At 38.0% G+C, this 22,908-nt stretch overlaps 2 protein-coding genes and 1 pseudogene across 2 annotated transcripts; 2 read left to right on the top strand and 1 right to left on the bottom strand.

Moving 5' to 3' along the window:
* The first annotated feature begins 1,468 nt into the window (after positions 1 to 1,468).
* On the top strand, positions 1,469 to 2,467 carry LOC100481706 (olfactory receptor 8S1-like). Its single transcript, XM_002927216.2, has one exon. It carries the CDS (start codon positions 1,469 to 1,471, stop codon positions 2,465 to 2,467), a length of 999 nt encoding a protein of 332 aa, XP_002927262.1.
* A 2,592-nt stretch (positions 2,468 to 5,059) lies between these two features.
* On the top strand, positions 5,060 to 5,265 carry LOC109490891 (annotated as a pseudogene).
* An 8,179-nt stretch (positions 5,266 to 13,444) lies between these two features.
* LOC100481956 (olfactory receptor 8S1-like) lies at positions 13,445 to 14,392 on the bottom strand. The gene has a single exon (XM_002927217.1). It carries the CDS (start codon positions 14,390 to 14,392, stop codon positions 13,445 to 13,447), a length of 948 nt encoding a protein of 315 aa, XP_002927263.1.
* Positions 14,393 to 22,908: the final 8,516 nt, after the last annotated feature.

The following is a 22,908-nucleotide window of genomic DNA, read 5'->3' as shown; positions in this document are numbered from 1 at the left end:
CCCATGGAGTAAGGGATGTGCAGAGGGTAGTCAAGAGGTCTTGTCTGAGGTACACAAGAGATGTCCCAGAGAGTCTCCCAAAATAATCAGACAGAAGTTTGAGAGGTATTCAGAAGCTAATGGTGAGACAGAGCCAGAGAAATGCTGATTTGTGATTGTCATTGTCAAGTTGTGGCCCATATTCTCATGAGCTCACAATTGGGAGGGGAAAACTGAGATAGATCTCTCACAAGAGACAGACACAGAATTCAGACTATGACATAAGGTACCTGAGATCAAGTGGCCCAGTGGTTTGAACAGAGAACTATGAGTTCAAGGAGGGGGCAGTTGGGATGGGCTATAAGGAAAAAGGCAGGGTTATAGGTGACATTGGAAGGTCCCTGAGAGCCTGGATCAGTGGAATTAAGAGGAGAATACACAGAGAAGAAGATGAGCAGAGACACAGAAACAAACAGACATTTCTGATATCAAAAGCAGCCAAAATGGCCAAAAGTTTAAGGGCAGGTGAGGAAGAATTTAAAGTTTCAGTAAGAAAAGTGTTTCTCATCACTGTGGACTATGCCTAGACATTGGGCTGTAATTAGAAAAAATAACAGAATTTATTTCCTGTTTTTTCTACTTGTTGTCAATATGACATTATAAAATATCTCTTAATATCAGACTTCTTACAGGTAAAATGGGGATAAAATTCCTTACCCCAGGGCTAATAATTTCCTATCCCATCTTACAGAACCACCTTGAAACAATTTAGATAAGTGTTTAAGAACTCACTCTGTTTTTAATAAACACTTATTAAAATTAAATGCTCTGTATGAAGTAAAGAGCAGGGAGACATGATGACTTTCATGGGCCCCAGGCACTTTTGCCTTCCTAGGCCCCTTTTCCATAAAACTATATTAAAATTTATACTTTATGATTTCAATCTACAAGATGATTATAATCTACTCTGTATTATATTCATTTTTTTTCTAATCTTAAAAGAAATTTAATTTTTTTCATGAGCCACATAAGAATGGTACCTACTATGCCTAATGCATATCAACTCTGGTAGGATCCATTGGATGATTTTGAACAAAAAATTATGATTGAGAAATTGAAGAGAGAAGGTTTAGAAGACCCTGCAGATATGTGCTGGAATGCTTTGGATTCATAAGCTCAAGCTTATAAGCTCAAGCAGAATGCAGTAGAATCTAAATACTATGATTGTGTAGGTGAACAAGAGAGATTCATTTTTATAGTTAAATACCCATGGAAAAGGAAAAGGATTCTTTGAAGTATGCAAATACTGTGACCCAGGATCAATGATAACCAAACAGGATAAAAACTCTTCCCTATATACAGTGAGGGCAGGTTTGAGATCTGAGCAGAGTGTAGGCAGAACAGGGAGGTAAGAGGTAAGAGGGGTGATGACCTGAAGCGGACAGATCTCATCCTATTTCTATTTTATTCAGGGAAATTTCCTCCACTAATGGCCTGCAGGAAACACAGCACCATCACTGAGTTTGTTCTCAGTGGGCTGTCCAACGACCCCCACATCGAGACTCTGCTCTTTGTGTTAGGTCAGGGGATTTACCTCCTGACCATCAGGGGGAATCTGATGATGATGTTGATCAGGGCTGATTCCCGCCTCCACACTCCCATGTACTTCTTCCTGAGTAACCTGTCCTTCCTAGACCTCTGCCTCTCTTCTGTCACTGTGCCTAAGCTACTGAACTACCTTCTGTCTGAGAAGAAAACCATCTCAGTAGAGGGCTGCCTGACCCAGGTGTTCATTGTGTTTATCACTCCAGGGACTGAAGCCTGTCTGCTCTCAGTGATGGCCTATGACCGCTATGCTGCCATCTGCCACCCACTGCTCTATGGCCAGGTGATGAGCAGCCAGCTCTGTGTGAGGCTGGTGCTGGCTTCATGGGGCCTGGCATGTCTCAGTTCAGTCGTGATCGTGCTCTTGGCTCTTACCCTGGACTTCTGTGAGGCCCAAACCATACACCACTACACTTGTGAGCTGCCCTCCCTCTTCCCTCTATCCTGCTCTGATATTTCCATCAATGTTGACATCTTGATCTGCTCCATCTTATTGCATGGGCTTGGAACCTTCCTCCCAATCTTCTTCTCCTATAACCGTATTGTGTCCACCATCCTGAGCATCAGCTCCACCTCAGGCAGAACCAAGGCCTTCTCCACCTGTTCCTCCCACCTCATTGGTGTGCCCCTGTTCTTTGGCTCAGGGGTGATTCACTACCTTATGCCCATGTCTGGCTCCTCCTTGGATTTGCTCCTCTTCTTGCAGTATAGTGCAGTCACGCCCTTGCTGAATCCCCTCATCTACAGCCTAAAGAATAAAGAGGTGAAGGCAGCTGTCAGAAGGACTTCGTGGGAAATATCTCTAAGTTGTGACAAAGATATGGTTACAAAGACTGTGTTCTTTTGCATTTCTTCTTTAGTTCCTACTTTCTCCCACACGTAGTGTCACGTAACTTGGAAGAAAGATTCCAGAGCTTGTCTGAACAGAGCCTGCCTATTATTCTAAGGCAGTAGTTCTGGATTTGGGCTCTTTATTTGGAATGTTTGTGTTCTATTTGTTGAAAGAGAATGTGAAAACAATTTTCCACAAAACGTATTGGTAAGACAACAAAATAATTAGGTTGAAAAGATATGATGATCATTTCAGGAGATTCAGCATCTGACTATGAGGAGTTGCAGAAAGAACCAAAAACAAGAGAGGCATTTATTACACAGAAGTTTTAACTTTTGAAAATCCCAGCTACTTAAAAGTTTTCTAAATAAAACTTTGATAAATAGAAAAAAATCCTATGTCAACAAAACAACAAAACTCTATGTAGATGCACCAAAAACCACAAGATACCTAGTAATAAACCTAACTGGAGAGGTAAAGGTTCTGTACTTGGAAAACTATGGAAAACTTATGAAAGAAATTGAAGAGGAGACAAAGAAATGGAAAAACATTCCATGTTCATGGATTGGAAGTACAAATACTGTTAAAATGTCTGTACCTCCCAAAGCAACCTACACATTTAATGTGATCCCTATCAAAACACCACTAGCATTTTTCACAGAGCTGGAACAAACAATCCTAAAATTTGTATGGAACCACAAAAGACCCCAAATAACCAAAGTAATCTTGAAAAAGTAAAGCAGAGCTGGAGGCATAAGAATTCCAGACAGCATGTTATATTACCAAGCTTTAGTGATCAAAACAGTATGGTACTGGCACAAAAATAGACCCATAGATCAATGGAACTGAATAGAAAACCCAGAAATGGACCCACAACTATATGGTGAACCAATCTTCAACAAAGCTGGAAAGAATATCCAATGGAGAAAAGATAGTTTCTTTAACAAATGGTGTTGGGAAAACTGGACAGCAAGATGCAGAAAAATTTAACTGTACCACTTTCTTACACCATACACAAAAATAGATTCAAAATGGATGAAAGACCTAAGTGTGAGACAGGAAACCATCAAAATTCTAGAAGAGAACACAGGCAGTAACCTCTTTGATATTGGCTGTTGCAACTCCTTCCAAGACAAGTCTCCAAAGGCAAGGGAAACGAAAGCAAAAATGAACTATTGGGACTTCTTCAAGATAAAGACCTTCTGTACAGCAAAGGAAACAGGTAACAAAACTAAGAGACAACTTTCAGAATGGGAGAAGATATTTGCAAATGACAAATATCTGATAAAGAATTAGTATTCAAAATCTATAAAGAACTTAACAAGCTCAACACCAAAAAACCCAAATAATCCAGTTAAGAAATAGGCAGAAGACATGAATAGGCATTTTTCCAAAGAAGATATCCAGATGGCTAACAGACACATGAAAAGTTGCTCAAGATCACTCATCACCAGGGAAATGCAAATCAAAACCACAATGAGATACCACCTTACACCTGTCAGAATGGCTAAAATTAACACAGGAAACAACAGGTATTGGTGAGGATATGGAGAAAGGGGAACCCTGTTACACAGCTGGTGGGAATATAAACTGGTGTAGCCACTTTGGAAAGCAGTATAGAGGTTTCTCAAAAAGTTAGGAACAGGGACTCCTAAATGGAACTGTCAGTTGTGCATCTGACTCTTGGTTTCTGCTCAGGTAGTGATCTTGGGTCCTGAGATTGAGCCCCATATGGGGCTCTGGGAGGAGTCTGCTTGGTATTCTCTCTCTCTCTCTGCCCCTTCCCTCACTCATGCTCATGGTTTCTTTCCTTCTTTCAAAAATAAATAAATAAATAAATAAATAAATAAATAAATAAATAAATAAATAAATAAATAATATTTTTAAAGTTAAGAATAAAGCTACCCTACATTTCTGCAATTACACTACTAGTTATTTACCCAAAGGATACAAAAATACTGATTTGAAGGGACACATGCACCCTGATGTTTATAGCAGCATCATCAACAATAGCGAAATTATGGAAAGAGCCCAAATGTTCATTGACTGATGAAAAGGAAGATGTGGTCTATATATACAATGAAGTATTACTCAACCATCAAAAAGAATGAAATCCAGCCATTTGCAACAATGTGGATGGAGCTAGAGCTAGAGTGTATTATGCTAAGCAAAATAAGTCAGAGAAGACAAATACCATATGATTTCAGTCATATCTGGAATTTAGGAAACAAAATAGATGAACATAAGTGAAAGAAAAAAGAGAGAGAGAGAAAGGCAAACCATATAACATATAGTTCTCTTAACTAGAAAGAACAAACTGAGAGTTGCTGGAGGCAGGTGGTTTGGGGGTGGGCCAAATGGGTGATGGGTATTAGGAGGGCACTTGTTGTGTTGAGCACTGGGTGTTGTATGTAAGTGATGAATCACTAAATTCTACTGCTGGAACTAATATTACACTGAATGTCAACTAACTAGAATTTAAATAAAAACTTGAAACAGTAAAAAAAAGAAACTAGGGAAGGTTAATAATTGAAAATATTTCCCTCAGAAGTTTAAAGTTAAGAAGTGCTACTCTAAACCTTGACGTTTAGTCACCTTAATGGGGCCAGGAAGGAAGAGTTAGGCCCTGGCAACTGTGGTGGGATGTAGTTCAAGATTCTCCCTGGGATTGGAATCATGGCTCTGTGCTTGGTCATCCCCAGCCTAACCACTGGGCACATCCACAGCTTCAGTAATGCGGGCTAGGAAAACAGGGTTGCCTATTATCCATATCAGTGGAATTTGATACAAAGAGATAGGCGCATCTCTGGAGTTACTATGTGTGAAAGGGTTTGGAGAATATCGACTAAGGAAGCATTTCCCTGAGTAATGAAAAATAACTCGGTTATGCTCATCCACACTTTCTAGAAGGTTATGCAGTATATTAATGTAGAACATAATTAAAAACAACAAAAAAACAAAATTAAATTGTTAAACTTTAGTTGTCAAACAATTAAATTTTCTCATAGACACAGGCCCTGGCAAAAACGGTAAGGGAAAAAAGGCACTAGTGAACGGCTATGTGCCTAGTGTACTTATAATTTACCCTGGTTAAACTAGCTTCCAGGAATGGAGAGGCGGAATTAAGAGTGGAAAAGTTCAGAAATGTTTTTCTCGAGTGACATGGCCTTAAGGAATGAATATGGAGTGTCTGTCTAGGAGAAACTGTATTTTTCCTTTTTGTCATTGAATAGAGCACATTCTGCAGGATAATGACTGTAGGATTCCTCTGCTGCTAATTGTGCTGCTCTTATTTGCAGTTTGACAAATTATTGTCTTCAGTGGAAATGGCTGGAATTCTCTAATTTTAATTAAAGTAATCTTATTATTTCTCTAGAGTTTCATTTTATTAACTTTCAGACATAGATAAATGTAAAGAATTAATCATGCAATGTATTAGGGTTAGCACATACTTTTGATTTCAACAAATTTTGGGGGAGTATGAATTATTTTAAGAAAGGTAGATTATAAGCAATGATTATCAAAGACCTATTTTTAATCATTTGTTACTTGATATTTAATGTAATAATATTTTATATCAAATTGTATATGCCTCCAATTGATAGCTAATGACAATGTGATATGTAAGTATGTTAAATACTGTTGAAACTAAAAAAAAAAACCCTCTAAGTAGAATATTATGAACATGAGAATATTATATACTGCAGTTACAAAACATTGCTGGTACAACCATCATCTTTATCTATCTTATATGCATTCACTAATAAACAAAAAATTTAAGTTTCTGAAAGCTCAGATCCCAGCATTAGAAAGACAACAAACCTAACGTAAGAAAGGGAGGATAAAGGAACTAAAAGCACAAATTTAACAAGTCAGAAAACAGAACTGAGAAATAAATCCAGGCTCTAATCATTCAAAAAGATCTATAAAATTTGACATAGATCTATAGAATATAGTCAACAAAGAAAAAAGAAACCAATAATACAACACTGATAAAAAGAATAAAAATTTTAAGGAAATACTAAGATTAATCTCAATAAATTTGAAAAGCAAGCTTTTGTTTAATTTTAAGGAATACGTGATTCATAAAAGAAAACTGAGCCATTAGCTGTGTAAAAACAACAACAACAACAACAACAACAAAACAGAGAATTAGCTCAAAAGGGCAATAAGCACAGATAGTTTCTCAGATGTGTGCAAACTTCAGTTACATGCAGTTTTTTAGACTACAGAATACTATGGCATATAGTCAATGCACTTTCAGAGCTCTAGTTACTCTGATTCAGAACCTGAAAAATTATCATCCTCTAATGGAGGATGAATAGGTTAAATGAGAATAATCATGTGTCCACCCTAATAGATTCTTAATAGGCATAAAAATAAAATCCAATAACCATTTAGACCTCAAATTTTTAATAATAAAAACTAATGATTCTTTTTAAATCTAAAATATTTAACATTATACAATATTCAACTACATGCTTCATGATAATAACAGATAATATCAGATTGAAGAAATTACACTTTAATAAAACAAACAACACTACCACTCATATTACTTAAGGACATTATCAATTTCCCTCCAATGCACTGAAACAAGATTAGAAGATGATATTTAAAATTGGGGAGGAGGGATCTACAAATATCAGAGCTGATAATGATTATCTACCCAGAAACCTAAGAAATCTCTATCAGAAATGAAAAATTAGTATTTCAAGAGAGTTTATAGAAAGGCAAAAAATTTTGAATATTCTTACGATCAGTAGTTTTTCTATTAATCAACAAGAGTTAAACAAAAAAATGTATCTTAGAGAAAAATATTCATTTGCTATGACAAGATCAATATAAAAACTTCAGGATTAAACTTAATAAGCACTCAGAGCCCATATGAACAAAACAACAAAACTGAACTAAATGACACAAGAGGTGCTTGAATCAGTGGAGAATGTATTCATTAGGCATCTTCAAGTATTCAAGTGTGATTAACAATAACAGAAACTGTAAAAAGATTTATCATTGAACTAGCAATAGTTCTGGAGATACATAGCTCCACAGCTACTTGAGTTGCTCAATCAGATCATCTATGACGCAGGTTCTACCCATCCATCCATGTGCTGTGCCATCTTCATGCATTGATTTCACCCTCAGCCTTGTTGTAGGGTAACCTTGAGAATTTTCTCTTTTGTAATGCAAGGGCCTGACTTAGGTTTTGGTTGCTGAGACATCCTGAATAAACGCAGTGCCAGCCAACCACTAGATACAGAGATTTTGGTTCTTTTCCACAACTGACCATTTGAGCCTCTCTTTTGTTTTTTTCTCTTCCTGCATTCTAAATTCCCACTTTTGCATTAAAATTCACCAACAGAGAGTGAGCACAAGAAATCCCAGGCCCTCTCACCCTCAACCCCAATACAAGGAGAACCCAGGAATTATCTCCCTTTCTCCCTCTCCCTCCCCCAAAGACCACCCTTTGTGGGCCCAGATGTCTATGTATTTTCCAGGTCTTGTAAGTAATAAATCTTTTTTTTTTCCAAGTCTCCTGATTGTTGTTCCTAAACGGCATCTCCAATCATAAAAAGGACCACAAGGGTCCACCCAGGCAAAAAATTGGTTTGGAAAGGAAAGACCATGGGAATTTTATGGGGCCAAGGCATTTCTAGCCAACAGCTTAACTATCCATAGGCTGAGACTGGCACAAAACACTTGTCCACGTGGCTTCACTTCTAGGGATCATGGTCTTACAAGACACAAACCAAAGCTAGAAGAAGGAAAACTGCTACGTTAACCTGTTCTTAAACTTTACATAAATGAAACTATTCAAAATGTTAAAAATTTAAAATACCCAGTCTTCAAGTCTTGATGAGGAGGTGATAAACTTCAATCTCCTTTAGCTTATGTTTTGTTTTTTGCACCCATTATCTCAGGCAAAAGAACAAGTAAGAAGAGCTGTAATTGTTTTCTCTCAACTTACAAGGGCATGTTCTCTATATGAACTCATCTTCAGCTTTGCTAATTACAATTGTCTATTTGCATGTCCTTAAGGAGTCTCTTTGCATGACAATTGTCTATTTGTATGACCTTGCTGCTTAAAAGAATCTATAGTATTTGCTGATCTGAATTTTAAATCCTGAAAATGCCAAAAGAAAAAATAGAAAAACAGCATTAAGAATTGATCAAGTCCCCAGATCAACTGAACCCATCCATCATATGTGAAATCTAATTTGCTAGTAGAGATTTTAGGCAAACGCACATTCATGTAAATGGGGTTTTCAGTGATTAGGCTTGAGGAGAACTGGTTTGGACCAATTTAAACGTGGGGAGTCTACACTTACTGACTAGCTTCTCATGCTCTGAAATACTCTCTTCCATAAACACGTAAAATCAGTATCAGTGACAGTGGTGGTAGGTAGAAGCCAGACTTCAGTGTACTGAGTAAATAGGACACAGAAAAGAGGGCAGTGATTCACACCACACTCTCAAGGTGTTTGGATTTAGAGAATGAAAGAGGTAAGTAAAAGAATGGGTGTCGAGGTTGAAGACATTTTTAACAATGAGAAAAAGACCTGACTGTACTGACAAGCAGTGAGAGAAGGAAAAACTGAATGTAGAGAATTGAGAGGTTCAAATAGAAAAACTGCCAAAAAGCACTTTATATTAGGCTGGTTAAGTCTAATCCCTCCTTCTAGACTAATCACTAGAACCAAGGAACTTGGGCATAATAATGGTCTACACCCAAGTAATGGGCCTGTCAGAGAGCAGAGGTTGGGCTATTACACTTCAGGTACAGCCAATTCCAGAGGTTGGGAGGTCACCCCTAAAACACACCTTTTGTTTGCCTCCACTGTGTAGAACTGCCCACTGTCCTCTTCCTCCTCCCACTGATACTGCACTTCGGTGTTGGGTTCACAGAGTTCCTGTAAATATCACTCCCAATGTTGTAACAGCCAACTGTAGCACTAATTTTGGTAAGTCATCCAATAACCTGAACTCAAATTCCTATAGCATCTAACCTAAGCCATGGTTGCTCAACTTGATTTCAGCCTTGACCCTTGAGACAACAATCATTCATCTCATCTGGATGGTTCCACCACTGTTGTCTTTATTTTTTTATTTTTTTAAAGATTTTATTTATTTATTCGACAGAGATAGACAGCCNCCACTGTTGTCTTTATTTTTTTATTTTTTTAAAGATTTTATTTATTTATTCGACAGAGATAGAGACAGCCTCAGTGAGAGAGAGAACACAATTAGGGGGAGTGCGAGAGGAAGAAGCAGGCTCATAGCGGAAGAGCCTGATGTGGGGCTCGATCCCATAACGCCGGGAACACGCCCTGAGCCGAAGGCAGACACTTAACCACTGTGCCACCCAGGTGCCCCCACCACTGTTGTCTTTAATCTCTGATGGAATCTTCTACCCTGCCAGCTCCTCACTTTTCCACCTGAACTATGGCTTTCTAAAAACTCTAGTTCTTCAGCCCATCCCTTCATTCTACCTCTCACCATTAACCTCCCCCCCACCCAGAGAGCTTCATCTGATTTATTTCTGTGCATTGATTTAGCAGCTTGCATGTTTGCACCTTCAATATCTTGCCTACTTGTTCTTTTATTGCATTCACAAGCCCTACTCTCTCCATTTCTGTATCCAGGATGTTAACCTCCATGGAATTTTGTTTATGCCTCAAACATAGCTTAATCACTCAGAAGTAATAGTTTTCTTCCTCCTTAAAGCTAACAAGTAGCTTGTAGTAGATGAACTTCATTTACACTTGACAGAGTCTCACTTAATCCTTTCTTTCATGCCCAAAATTCTATCTCTATATATCACATGACTTTAATGCTTTCTTTCAGTGCCAGTGAAATATTTTATAAGGATAACTTCTATACCTGAAATATGTGTGTGTGTGTGTGTGTGTGTGTGTTTGGGCTGTGTAAATCTTTTACCACCTTTCCCTGGACCTTGATTCATCATTGTTTACCATTTCACTCTACATTCTTTTTTTTTTTTTTAAGATTTTATTTATTTATTCGACAGAGATAGAGGCAGCCAGCGAGAGAGGGAACACAAGCAGGGGGAGTGGGAGAGGAAGAAGCAGGCTCATAGCGGAGGAGCCCGATGTGGGGCTCGATCCCATAACGCCGGGATCACGCCCTGAGCTGAAGGTAGACACCTAACCGCTGTGCCACCCAGGCGCCCCTCACTCTACATTCTTAACTTCTTCTGCTCTATAGGCATAACGTGTACCTACAGGTAAAAACATTTTCCCATAGGTATAAACATTTAAATATGCTATTTCATCCCATCTTAAAAAATAACATAGTTATTCTCCTTCACCACTGTGGCCCTCAACCTTATATCTCTCCTATCTTTAAACTACTGTGCACCAATTTATAAAATATTGTTCACCAACTAAGACTGTTAAGGTACAAGGATGAATAAACAGGTAACTATAATGCAATAATGTATTTGTGTTTTCAGACTGACTACAGGGCACTTCTAGAGCTAAGAGGATGGATACTTACACAATCTTGATTGGGAGTATCAGATGAAATTCATGTAAATCAATAAAATAAATGGATAGAAATCAATTGCATTTCTATACATTAATAATGAGACCGAAGAAAGAGAAATCAAGGAATCAAGCCCATTTACAATTGCACCGAAAACCACAAGATACCTAGGAATAAACCTAACCAAAGAGGTAAACGATCTGTACTCTGAAAACTATAGAACACCTATGAAATAAATTGAGGAAGATACAAAGAAATGAAAAAAACCTTCATGTGCATGGATTAGAAGAACAAATACTGTTAAAATGTCTATGCTACCTGGAACAATCTACACATTCAGTGTAATCCCTACCAAAATACCATCAACATTTTTCACAGAGCTGGAACAAATAATCCTAAAATTTGTATGGAACCAGAAAAGACCCCAAATAGCCAAAGGAACGTTGAGAAAGAAAACCAAAGCTGGAGGCATCAAATTTTGGACTTCAAGCTCTATTACAAAGCTGTAGTCATTAAGACTGTATGATACTGGCACAAAAACAAAGACATAGAGAACCCAAAAATGGACCCTCATCTCTATGGTCAACTAATCTTTGACAAATCAGGAAAAAATATCCAATGAAGAAAAGACAGTCTCTTCAACAAATGGTGCTGGGAAAATTGGACAGCCAATGCAGAAGAATGAACCTGGACAATTTCCTTACACCATGCACAAAAAAAGACTCAAAATGGATGAAAGCCCTAAATGTGAGACAGGAATCCATCAAAATCCCAGAGGAGAACACAGGCAGCATCCTCTTTGACCCTGGCTGCAACAACTTCTTGCTAGACACATCCCCAAAGGCNACACAAAAAAAGACTCAAAATGGATGAAAGCCCTAAATGTGAGACAGGAATCCATCAAAATCCTAGAGGAGAACACAGGCAGCATCCTCTTTGACCCTGGCTGCAACAACTTCTTGCTAGACACATCCCCAAAGGCAAGAGAAACAAAGGCAAAAATGAACTATTGGGACTTTATCAAGATAAAAAGCTTTTGCACAGCAAAGGAAACAAGTAACAAAACCAAAAGACAATTGACAGAATGGGAGAAGATATTTGCAAATGTCTGATCAGATAAAGGGATAGTATCCAAATCTATAAAGAACTTATCAATGAGTGGTGATGAGCACTGGGTGTTATACGCGACTAATGAATTGTTGAACATTACATCAAAAACTAATGATGTACTATACGTTGGGTAATTGAACATAATAAATAAAAATAATAGTAACAATAATAGTAAAAGAACTTATCAATCTCAACACCAAAAAAACCCAAATAATCCAGTCAAGAAATGGGTAGAAGACATGAACAGATCTCCAAAGAAGACATACAAATGGCCAAAAGACACATGAAAAAATGCTCCACATTTGGCATCAGGGAAATACAAATCAAAACCACAATGATATACCACATCACACCACTCAGAATGGCTAAAATTAACAAGTCAGGAAACAACAAATGTTGGTGAGGATACGGAGAAAAGGGAACCCTCTTACACTGCTGGAGGGAATGTAAGCTGGTGCAGCCACTCTGGAATATAGTATGGAGGTTCCTCAAAGTGTTGAAAATGGAGCTACCCTATGACCCAGCAATTGCACTACTGGGTATTTTACCCCAAAGACACAAATGTGATCCAAAGTGGCACCTGTACCCCAATGTTTATAGCAGCAATGTCCATAATAGCCAAACTATACAAAGAACCCAGATGTCCACCCACAGAAGAATGGATAAAGAAGATGTGGTATATATATATGGTATATATGTGGTATATATAATATATATATATATATATTATATATACACAAAGGAATATTATCAAAAGATGAAATCTTGTCATTTGCAATGATGTGGATGGAACGAGAGGGTATTATACTAAGTGAAAGAAGTCAACCAGAGAAAGACAATTATCATATGATCTCTCACTGATATGTGGAATTTAAGAAACAAAACTGAGGATCATAGGGGAAGAGAGGAAAAAATGAAACAAGATGAAACCAGAGAGGGAGACAAACCATAAGAGACTCTTAATCATAGGAAACAAACTGAGGGCTGCTGGAGGGGAGATGGGTGGAGCAATGGGGTAACTGGGTGATGGACACTGGGGAGGGTATGTGTTGTAATGAGCATTTGGTATTATATAAGACTGATGAACACAGACCTGTAGCCCTGAAACAAATAATACATTATATATTAATTAATTATATTTAAATAAAAGAAGAAAAAACGTGAATCCTGAATTGACATGTTATTAACTAAATCTATGAAGCTGAGAAGATTTTCTGACTTATATGCTCTGTCTGATTAGGATTGATTCTGAGCCATGGAAAACAAAATAGCTTCTAGCACTTTCCTTGATAATTTTTAAAAAGGGAGAATCAGCAACGCACATTGCAACATGTGACAAAACAGGAAATCAGGAACTTAATGTCAGTCATGAGATTTCTTGCTGCAGTTCTACTTTATGTTTCTTTCATGTTATATCTCTTCTGTGCTGAGACAGTGTAGATACTTTATCATCATTCTTCTCAGAGCTGCTTTCACCTCCTTGTTCTTCCAGCTGTAGATGAGTGGATTCACCAGGGGAGTGATCACACTGTACTGTATGGAAAGGATCAAGTCCAGAGGTGAGCCTGAGGTTGGCATGAGATAGCGAACAATGGCTGAGCCATAGAACAGGATCACTGCAGTGAGGTGGGAGGAGCAGGTGGAGAAGGCCTTGCTTCTGCCTGTGGTGGAGCTGATGCTCAGGATGGTGGAGAGAATGCGCACATAAGAGAAGAAGATCAGGAGGCAGGTCCCAATGGCATGCAGGAGGGCAGAGCAGAGTAGCATTGCAGAGTTGGTGGAGACATCGGAGCAGGAGAGAGGGAAGAGGGAAGGCAGCTCACAGAAGTAGTGGTGGATGGTTTGAAGCTCACAGAAGTCCATATTCAAAGCCAGGAGGATGTTCATGAGTGCATCCAGAAAGGCCACGACCCAAGAGCCCCACACCAACCTCTCACATAGCTGTTTATTCATTACCTGTCCATAGAGCAGAGGGTGGCAGATGGCAGCATAGCGGTCATAGGCCATCACTGAGAGCAGGCAAGCCTCAATCCCTGTAGTGGCAAACACAAAGAAGACCTGAGCCAGGCAGCCCTCTACTGAGATGGCTTTCCTCTGAGACAGGAGGTTCTCCAGCAGCTTGGGCACAGTGACTGAAGAATAGAAGAGGTCTTGGAAGGAGAGATGGCTCAGGAAGAAGTACATGGGTGTGTGGAGGTTAGAATCTGTATGGATCAGGAGTATTATCAGCAGGTTCCCCAGCAGAGTCAGAAGATAAATTATCAGGAACAGAACAAAGAGCAGAACCTGGACATGGGGGTCAGCAGACAGCCCGAGAAGGATGAACTCTGTGATGCTGCTGTGATTCCTTGAGGCCATTTGTGGTCACTGTTCTTTAGAGAAAAATTAGTAAGAGGATTGAAATCTCTTCTTTCCATAACAGTTTCCAGAAGGCATCACTCTTTGCTATTTATTCCCCTTATCTTTCCCTATATATTCCTTCCTGCCTGGTCTGATCTCCATTTTCATAGCCCTCACATCTGCTTACAATGGTTCCAAGGAGTCCTTCTCCTCCCTGGCTCTCTGCTGTGTTGTCTCTGAGCTCTGGGTCAGCCCCACTGGAGACTTTTTCCTAATAAGACTAATTTATGCAGGGGTATGATTGACTATGCAGCCCTACCAGAAAACTGTCCGATGACTAAGTTACACAATCCTTTAGCTGGGTTCTTGTGTTCCACTGCACTTCTCATCTTTTATGAATTTCAGCAGATGATCTGGGGAGGCTGATGCAGATCTCGGCTCACCTCTGTTACCTGGTCTTTACTCCCTTCTTCAAACCCCTCGATGGTTCACTAACTGATTAACAATAGCAGAGATGTGTTTGTGTAGCAGTTTATTTTTGCACAAATGACTTCCACCCATTTTTTCCACTCGTGTGTGTGTGTGTGTGACTGTACAGAGAATGGTGAGACAAGAGACTGAATTCATTTCATAGGTGAGAACATTTAAGCCCAGTGATCCTAGAACTTGTCTAGATCCCTACACCTATCAGTTCTTTGAACAATAAGGAATTGAAGGCTGCTTTTGATTGTAGAACACGAGCTTGTCTACTATATGACCTGCTTAGAGAAAAAGCCAAACTCCCTGGTTTGAATTTCAAAGCATTAATCACCCAAGGTTCTCTAGATGCCCCACTTCTGAGGCCAGATAGCTTTGCTTGTTCCTCATCACTCCTGTTTTCTCTGATTTCATTCAGGCTGATGTATTTTGTGTTCCTATTAATTGATTTACATCTTATATATCTTCGAATTCCCACCTTATTTACCACCTATTCCATGAGTTCTTCTTTGATCACTCCCTTCTCTGTTCTCACATAAATCTCTGGGAAAATCATCAAGAACCACATTTTTCCAGATGACAAAAATAAAGCTAAATAAGCTAATTCAAGAATCTAATTAATCTCTAGTCTAGGATCTTAAAACCTTGTCTGCTTTCCTTTTCTGTGTAACAATTCATCAACACACTGTAAGTTTTGCCATTTTTTGTATTACTAGTTTGCTTTATCACCTAGTGATACGTGTGAGTATCATTTCTTGTGTCCACAGTGAGAGTGCAGTTTCATGGAGGGTGGGAATGATTTTCTAACTCACCCCCATCAATATTTAATGGACTTTGAATAAATCATTGTTAAGTAAGAAAATACAAAAATTAAGAAATTTGAACATATTACGTAGTAAAAAACTCTTGGAGATTATCTCCAGGTCTAGAAAGTCAACTTCAAGTTATAGTCAAGGGCAAAGCTTTTAAGGGGGCCTGGAATTAGAAGAGAAAGGGAAGAGGTGGAATAATTATCTCCTTCTTGCTGTAACAGACTGACAGAGAACTTATTCTTTCTGAAATCGCTAATACCTACAGATCTCTGCTTCAGAGGGATCACCCCATACTTTGTTTAAATGTACAATATCCACCCATGTTATTGAATAAACGCTTTTGAGTGTCTGTTCACTATAAGGTACTGTGTTGTGCATGCAGTTGAAGACAATTCTCCATTGCACTTTTGTTGACTCTTGCATGAATGCATCTACCTGAGCATTATCTAGGTGTAATTAATCCCCCTAGCCTGTTTTTTCCTCATCAGATGCAACCTATGGATGTACATTCAGATTCAATCTTTCCTTGGATCCTCATCAGTGCTTTGCTACCTAATAGAGTATTTTAATCTGGCCCTTGAACTCCGAATCTTTCCTGGGCTCTCTATCTTTTGTGTCTACCACACAAATCTAATCTTGATGTGTCTCACAGGACTTTCAATAAAAGGTAAAATCTTGCTCAGAAGATAAATTTCCCAGTCCTTGAACTTCCACTCCACGCTATTCCACCCCTGCTACCAGGCCTATCAAATATATAACTGCCAAACTTTGAGCCCTGATTTAGAATATGTATCTGAATTACGTATGAGTACTGTCCAGTGTGTATCTGTAGTCCAGTGAGTTGGCCCAAATTAATGAAGACTTAGCAATGAAGAATGNCTGTCCAGTGTGTATCTGTAGTCCAGTGGGTTGGCCCAAATTAATGAAGACTCAGCAATGAAGAATGACTGCCTACAAAAGTCAGTTTTATCTTTGAGTCCATAAAACTCTTAAAATATTTTTGACACATTGCTTTTTATAAATCTATTATCTAACTTAAACCTATTCAGCAAAAATGCCAATAAATTTTACAAATCATAGTGCAGGTCTTTTAAAAACTAGGAATATGATATATTTTGTGATAATCAAACAACAATACTAAATCTGAGTTGTATGAGCTGTTAACTTGTAATTTGTTTTAATGTTTAGCTTAAAATAAAACCAAAACCAACCACATGCTAATATACCATCCCAAAAGTTTCTCAGAGATGCCCTTTTCCTCATTGAGCGTCAGTATGTTTGTTTCTTCACTGAGGTACAGAATGCAGCCATATCAGGTATCAGGGTACTCATTCTAAACTGTCCTATCCTGTTCATTTTAGGAGTCATATTGGGAAGAAGGCTGATGATATTTATTATCCCCTAAGAAGTCTATAAAATCCTTTTTAAAAAAAGATTTTATTTATTTATTTATTTGAGAGAGAGAGAATNTGTCCTATCCTGTTCATTTTAGGAGTCATATTGGGAAGAAGGCTGATGATATTTATTATCCCCTAAGAAGTCCATAAAATCCTTTTTAAAAAAAGATTTTATTTATTTATTTATTTGAGAGAGAGAGAATGAGAGCACAAGTGGGGAAGGGGAAGAGGCAGAGGGAGAAGCCGACTCCCCGCTGTTCAGGGACCCTCCCCCAAAGGCAGATGCTTAACCAACTGAGCCAACCAGGTGTCTCCATAAAATACTTTTGAAAGTAAACAACTCTCTGGATTTTATATTAACAAAAAACACTGTGAACAAAATTCACTCTTGTCAAGACTGTGAACATTTTTAAGAATTTGGAATTTAGTATTCAAATGAGAGAAATTGGTCCAGTTCTTCTATGCTTACTCTCTATTGATCTGGTTATAAGGACCAAATCTTAGCATGAAAATACTCTAGTATCTTCAGAAGATATTAGAGAAGCTGCTCATTATGGATCCAAAACCTGAAAACTTTTATCCTGGAATGGAAACACCACAGGCTATCAGGGAGACAGCTACATTATGTGACCTTATGACCCACTTCACTCCAGGCTCAAAGCACAGATCTTCTGACAAATGATACCTTCTTTCAAAGTAGGACAATGTCTTTAGGTTAATCTTTAAGGAAATGATAAAATGCTAATACCAAAATCTTCTCACTTACCTCCAAGAAGAAGGACAGAGGATTCAATCCAGCCCAAAGTTTGAGTGAGTGGTTCCAGATCTAAAACTGGTTGTGAATGTAGGGAGTCATGGGGCAGTTCCTGAAGGTAGACAGGTAGGAAGAGCAGCTCAAGGGATTCTCCCAAGACTTTTTTACCAATTTTTCTTGACCTGCACACAGAACAAAAGCAAACTGATTTCACGTTCCACAATTTTTCCCCCCAGAGACCATCTTAACAGAAGTAGAATATAAAGTTGAAATCAAGTAGCATTATAAATATTCACCATCTTCCTTTCTACTGAAATTTCAACATTTGGGATTGCTTTTACCAGACTGAGTTTGTGTCTAATGTAAGATTAGACAATTTTGGTAAGGGTCACACATTGAGACAGTTATCAAGTCTTTAGATCTAATGAGACTGCCAGTGTTTTCAAAGGGGACTAGTTAAGGACCAATAATCAAAACATGAGACTTACTTCAATAGGTGCCTGATACTTGTCCTGGTATAGTTCAACTCAGAAGATGTTGAGGTGTTTAATTAAATAGTTGATAAGTGAGGTTAGGAGGAGAGAAAGCTGAAATGCTTCAGTACTTACAGAAGGGACTTGACGACAAGAATGAATTGTTATAACTAGGTCTCCCATTGTTCTTTACATTAATTATTTCAGCTGGGATCATATTTGGCATGGGTAATAATAGCAGAAAAATGAATTCCTTGCACATATAGGACTGAGGACCTGGGAAAAGAGAGGGTACTTCAGGGCACCAATATTTTCTGGTATTTTCTGCCAAAATTCATGGATTCCCCTTTCCTAATGATAACATTATTATTGAGTAAACATTGATCTCCTAATTACCTAAAAGAAAACTTGAGGACAAAAGCCCAGTAGAACATACTGAGAAATACAGACACAGCTTAGGGATCACTGAGAGGCAAAGGTCTCTCTGTTGTGTGGAACTGAGGTGAAAAAGTGAAAAGCGATGTCTCAGAGATCCAGAGAGAGAGGGTCCAATGAGAGATGTTAATAAAACTATGAGGTGACTAGAAAGCATTTGGGAAAAACTTTCAGAAAAATCACAGAAAATACTACCATACTCCAGTATTTTCTGGTACAGAAGGCATTTCGTGGCTCTTTTCCTAAGTAGACCTTATCTGAGGTTGTAAGAACTTATACTTCAATGAAATAACTCTAGGAAAAACAGCAACTTTTATTTTTCCATTTGGGAGTCACAACGAGGGCAGAAAGACAGAATGCCCGAGATTTAGATTGTCCTGAAGTTCTGGTCATCCATGTCTCAATTGGCCACGCTGAAAAGATTTTCAAATCCTCAATAAGTGCAATTTGGTGAGCGATTTCTTTCAGATGGTCTCAGGCCTTGTTACTTGGTGTCTCTTCATTTACTTTCCTCTGTGACTAAATATTGTGTTCAAGAGAGTAAATCTCAGCTCTAACCTTGCAGAAAAGCAGTTGTAGTTCATGCAGTTAGTTTTTGGCTGGCTGAGCCTGGGAGCTCAAGAGAAAGGTGGAGCATTAGCCTTTATTCCCTGGAGTTAGAGCCTGAACTATATGAGTTAATTAGGGAAGTTGCATTTTGTAAGAACTGCAGGAGATGATCTCAGATGTTGGCTTCAGAACTTGACGTAGAAATTTTACTGGAAACTCTTGGGTGAGAACTCCTGGGTGTCTGGTGTTTTTTCTTTACTTTCCTCCCTCCCTGCCTCCCTCCCTTCCTTCCTTCCTTCTTGAGTTTTCAGCTTTACTGAGTTATAACTGAAACATAAAATTTTATATTTTTAAAATGTACAATGTGATGATTTGACGTATGTATGCTTTGTGAAATGATTACCGCAATTGGATTTTTAAAAAATATTTTATTTATTTATTTGAGAGAGTGAGCGAGCGAGTGTGCATGTGTGCACGAGCCTGGGTTGGGGGGTGAGTGAGAGGGACAAGCAGATTTCCTGCTGAGCGGGAGCCCACTTCAGGGCTGGATCCCAGGACCCAGATATCATGACCTGAGCTGAAGTCAGACACTTAACCGACTGGGCCATCCAGGTGCCCTGACCACAATCAGATTAATTAGCACACTCATCACCTTACATAGTTACATGTGTGGTGAAAATGCTTACGGTCTACTCACAGCAAATTTCAAGTACACAGCAGAATATTATTAATTATAACCATCATGCTGAACATTAGATCCCCAGAGATTACTCTTCTTTTAAAAAATTTTTTTAATAATAATTTTTTATTATGTTAGTCACCATACAGTATATCTTTAGTTTTTGATGTAATGTTCCATGAATAAAAAAATTATTTATTTGCCTTAGAGAGAAAGAGAGCATGAGCAAGGAGGAGCAGAGGGAGGACAGAGAGAATCCTAAGCAGTCTCCACATTCAGTGTAGAGCCTGATGTGAAATCTCCATCTCACACCCCTGAGATCATGACCTGAGCAGAAATCAAGAGTTGGACACTTAACTGACAAGCCACCCAGGTGCCTTATTCATCTTGCAACTGAAGGCTTGCACCCTTTGACTAGCATCTTCTCATCCCCCGACCCTGCAGCCTCTGGTGGCCGCCATTTGTTTCTTTGCATTCGGCATTTGTCTATCTATCTATCTATCTATCTATCTATCTATCTATCTATCATCTATCTATCATCTATCTATCTATCTATCTATCTATCATCATCATCATCTATCTATCTATTTGGATTCCAGATATTAGTGAGATCAAAAGGTATTTGTCTTTCTCTCTGGCTAATTTCACTTAGTATACTGTCCTTTAGATTCATCCATGTTGTTGCAAATGGCAGGATCTCCTAATCTTTCTCAGGCAATGTATTCCATTGCATATATATATACCACATCTTTATCCATTCATCCATTGATGGACCCTTAGGTTGTTTCCATGTTTGCTATTGGGAATAATGTTGTAATGAACATGGGAGTATAGATATCTCTTCAAGATACTAATTTTGTTTCCTTTGGATATATACCCAAAGTGGAATTGCTGGATCATTTGGAAGTTCTTTTTTTTTTTAAGATTCTATTTATTTATTTTAGAGAGAGAGAGAAAAAGAGAGAGAGAGAGAGCATGCATGAGCAGGGGGAGGAGCAGAGGGAGAAGCAGACTCCCCACAGAGCAAGGAGCCCGATGTGGGACTCAATCCCAGGACCCTGAGACCATGATCTGAGCCGAAGGCAGACATTTAGCCAACTGAGCCACTTAGGAGCCCCTCATTTGGTAGTTCTATTTTTAATTTTTTGAGGAATCTCCATACTGTATTCCATAATAGTGGTACCAATTACAATTCCACCAACAGTGTCCCAAGGGTTCCCATTTCTCTGCATCTTTGCCAACACATATTTATTGTCTTTTTGATCATAGCCATTCTAATAGGTGTGAGATGGTATCTCATTGTGGTTTTGATTTGCATTTCCCTAACAATTAGTGATGTTAAGCATGTTTTCATGTACTGTTGACAATTAGAATGTCTTTGGAAAAATGTCTGTTCAGATGATTTGCTCATTTTTAAAATTGGATAATTTTTTATTGTTGTTGAGTTGGATAAGTTCCTTATATATTTTGGATATTAATTCCATGACAGCCAAATGGTTTGCAAATACTTCTCTAATTCTGTAGGTTGCCCTTTCTTTTTGTTGGTTGTTTCTTGTGATGTACAGGATCTTTTAAATTTAATAGTCCCCCTTGTTTATTTTTGCTTTTATTGTATGCTTTTGCTGTCATATAAAAAAATATTGCCAATAGCAAATCGAAGAGCGTTATCCCTATGTTTTCTTCTAGGAGTTTTATGGTTACAGGTCTTATGTTTAAGTCCTTAATCTATTTCAAGTAGTTTTTGTGAGTGGTGTAAGATTGGGGTTTAGTTTTATTCTTTTGCATGTGGATATCCAGTTTTCCCAGCACCATTTATCAGAGACTATCTTTCTGTATTGTGTGATTTTGTGTCCTTGCAAATGTTAGTTGACTGTATATACATGGGTTTATTTCTGGAATCTTGATTCTGTTCCATTGGTCTATGTGTCTATTTTTTACGTCAATGTCATACTGTTTTGATTACTATAGCTTTGTTATATAGTTTGAAATTAGGAAATATGATGCCTCCAGCTTTGCTTTTCTTTCTCAAGATTGCTTTGGCTATTGGGGGTCTTTTATGGTTCCATAAAAATTTTAGGATTTAAGAAATCTATTTCTGTGAAAAATACTATTAGAATTTTGATAAGGATTACACTGAATCTGTAGATGGCTTTGGGTAATATGGACATTTTAACAGTATTAATTTTTCTGATCCATGAACATGGATATCTGACTATTTGTGTCTTTCTCAATTTCTTCCATGAGCGTCTTACAGTTTTCAGTGTACAAGTCTTTCACCTCCTTGGTTAAATTTATTTGTAAGTATTTTATTGTTTTTGATGCAATCATAAATGGGATTGTTTTCTCAATTTTCTTTTCAGATTGATCTTAGTGTATAAAAATGTAACTAATTTTTATATGTTGATTTTCTGTCCTGCAACTTTACTGAATTAATTGATTAGTTTAATAGCTTTTTGGTGGAGTCTTTAGTATTTATATATGCTCATTTCATCTGCAGAGACAATTTTCTTTGTTCCTTTCCAATTTGGATACCTTTTATTTCTTTTTCTTACCTAATTTCTCTGGCTAAGACTTCCAGAACTATGTTGAATGGTAATGGTGATAGTAGGCACCCTGTCTTGTTCTTGTTCTTAGAGGAAAGACTTTCTGTTTCACCACTGAGTGTGATGTTAGCTATGGGCTTATCATATATGGCCTTTGTTATGTTGAGGTGCATTCCTTCTGTACCTTATTTATTGAGAATTTTTTCAAGAAAGGATGTTGAATATTGTCAAATTCTTTTTCTGTGTGGATTAAGATGGTCATATGATTTCTATCCTTTTTTGTTAATGTTGTGTATATCAAGTTTTTTTGATCTTTATATATTGAGCCATGTGTACATCCCTGGAGTAAATCCTACTTGATCGTGGTATATGATTCTTTTAATGTGCTCTTGAGTTCAGTTTGATAGTGTTTGAT

The sequence above is a fragment of the Ailuropoda melanoleuca genome, chromosome 16 (genome assembly GCF_002007445.2).
Source record: "Ailuropoda melanoleuca isolate Jingjing chromosome 16, ASM200744v2, whole genome shotgun sequence".
NCBI classification, from domain to species: Eukaryota; Metazoa; Chordata; class Mammalia; order Carnivora; family Ursidae; genus Ailuropoda; species Ailuropoda melanoleuca.
The sequence above is the reverse complement of the archived record's forward strand: the minus strand, read 5'-3'. Positions and strand labels throughout refer to the sequence as shown.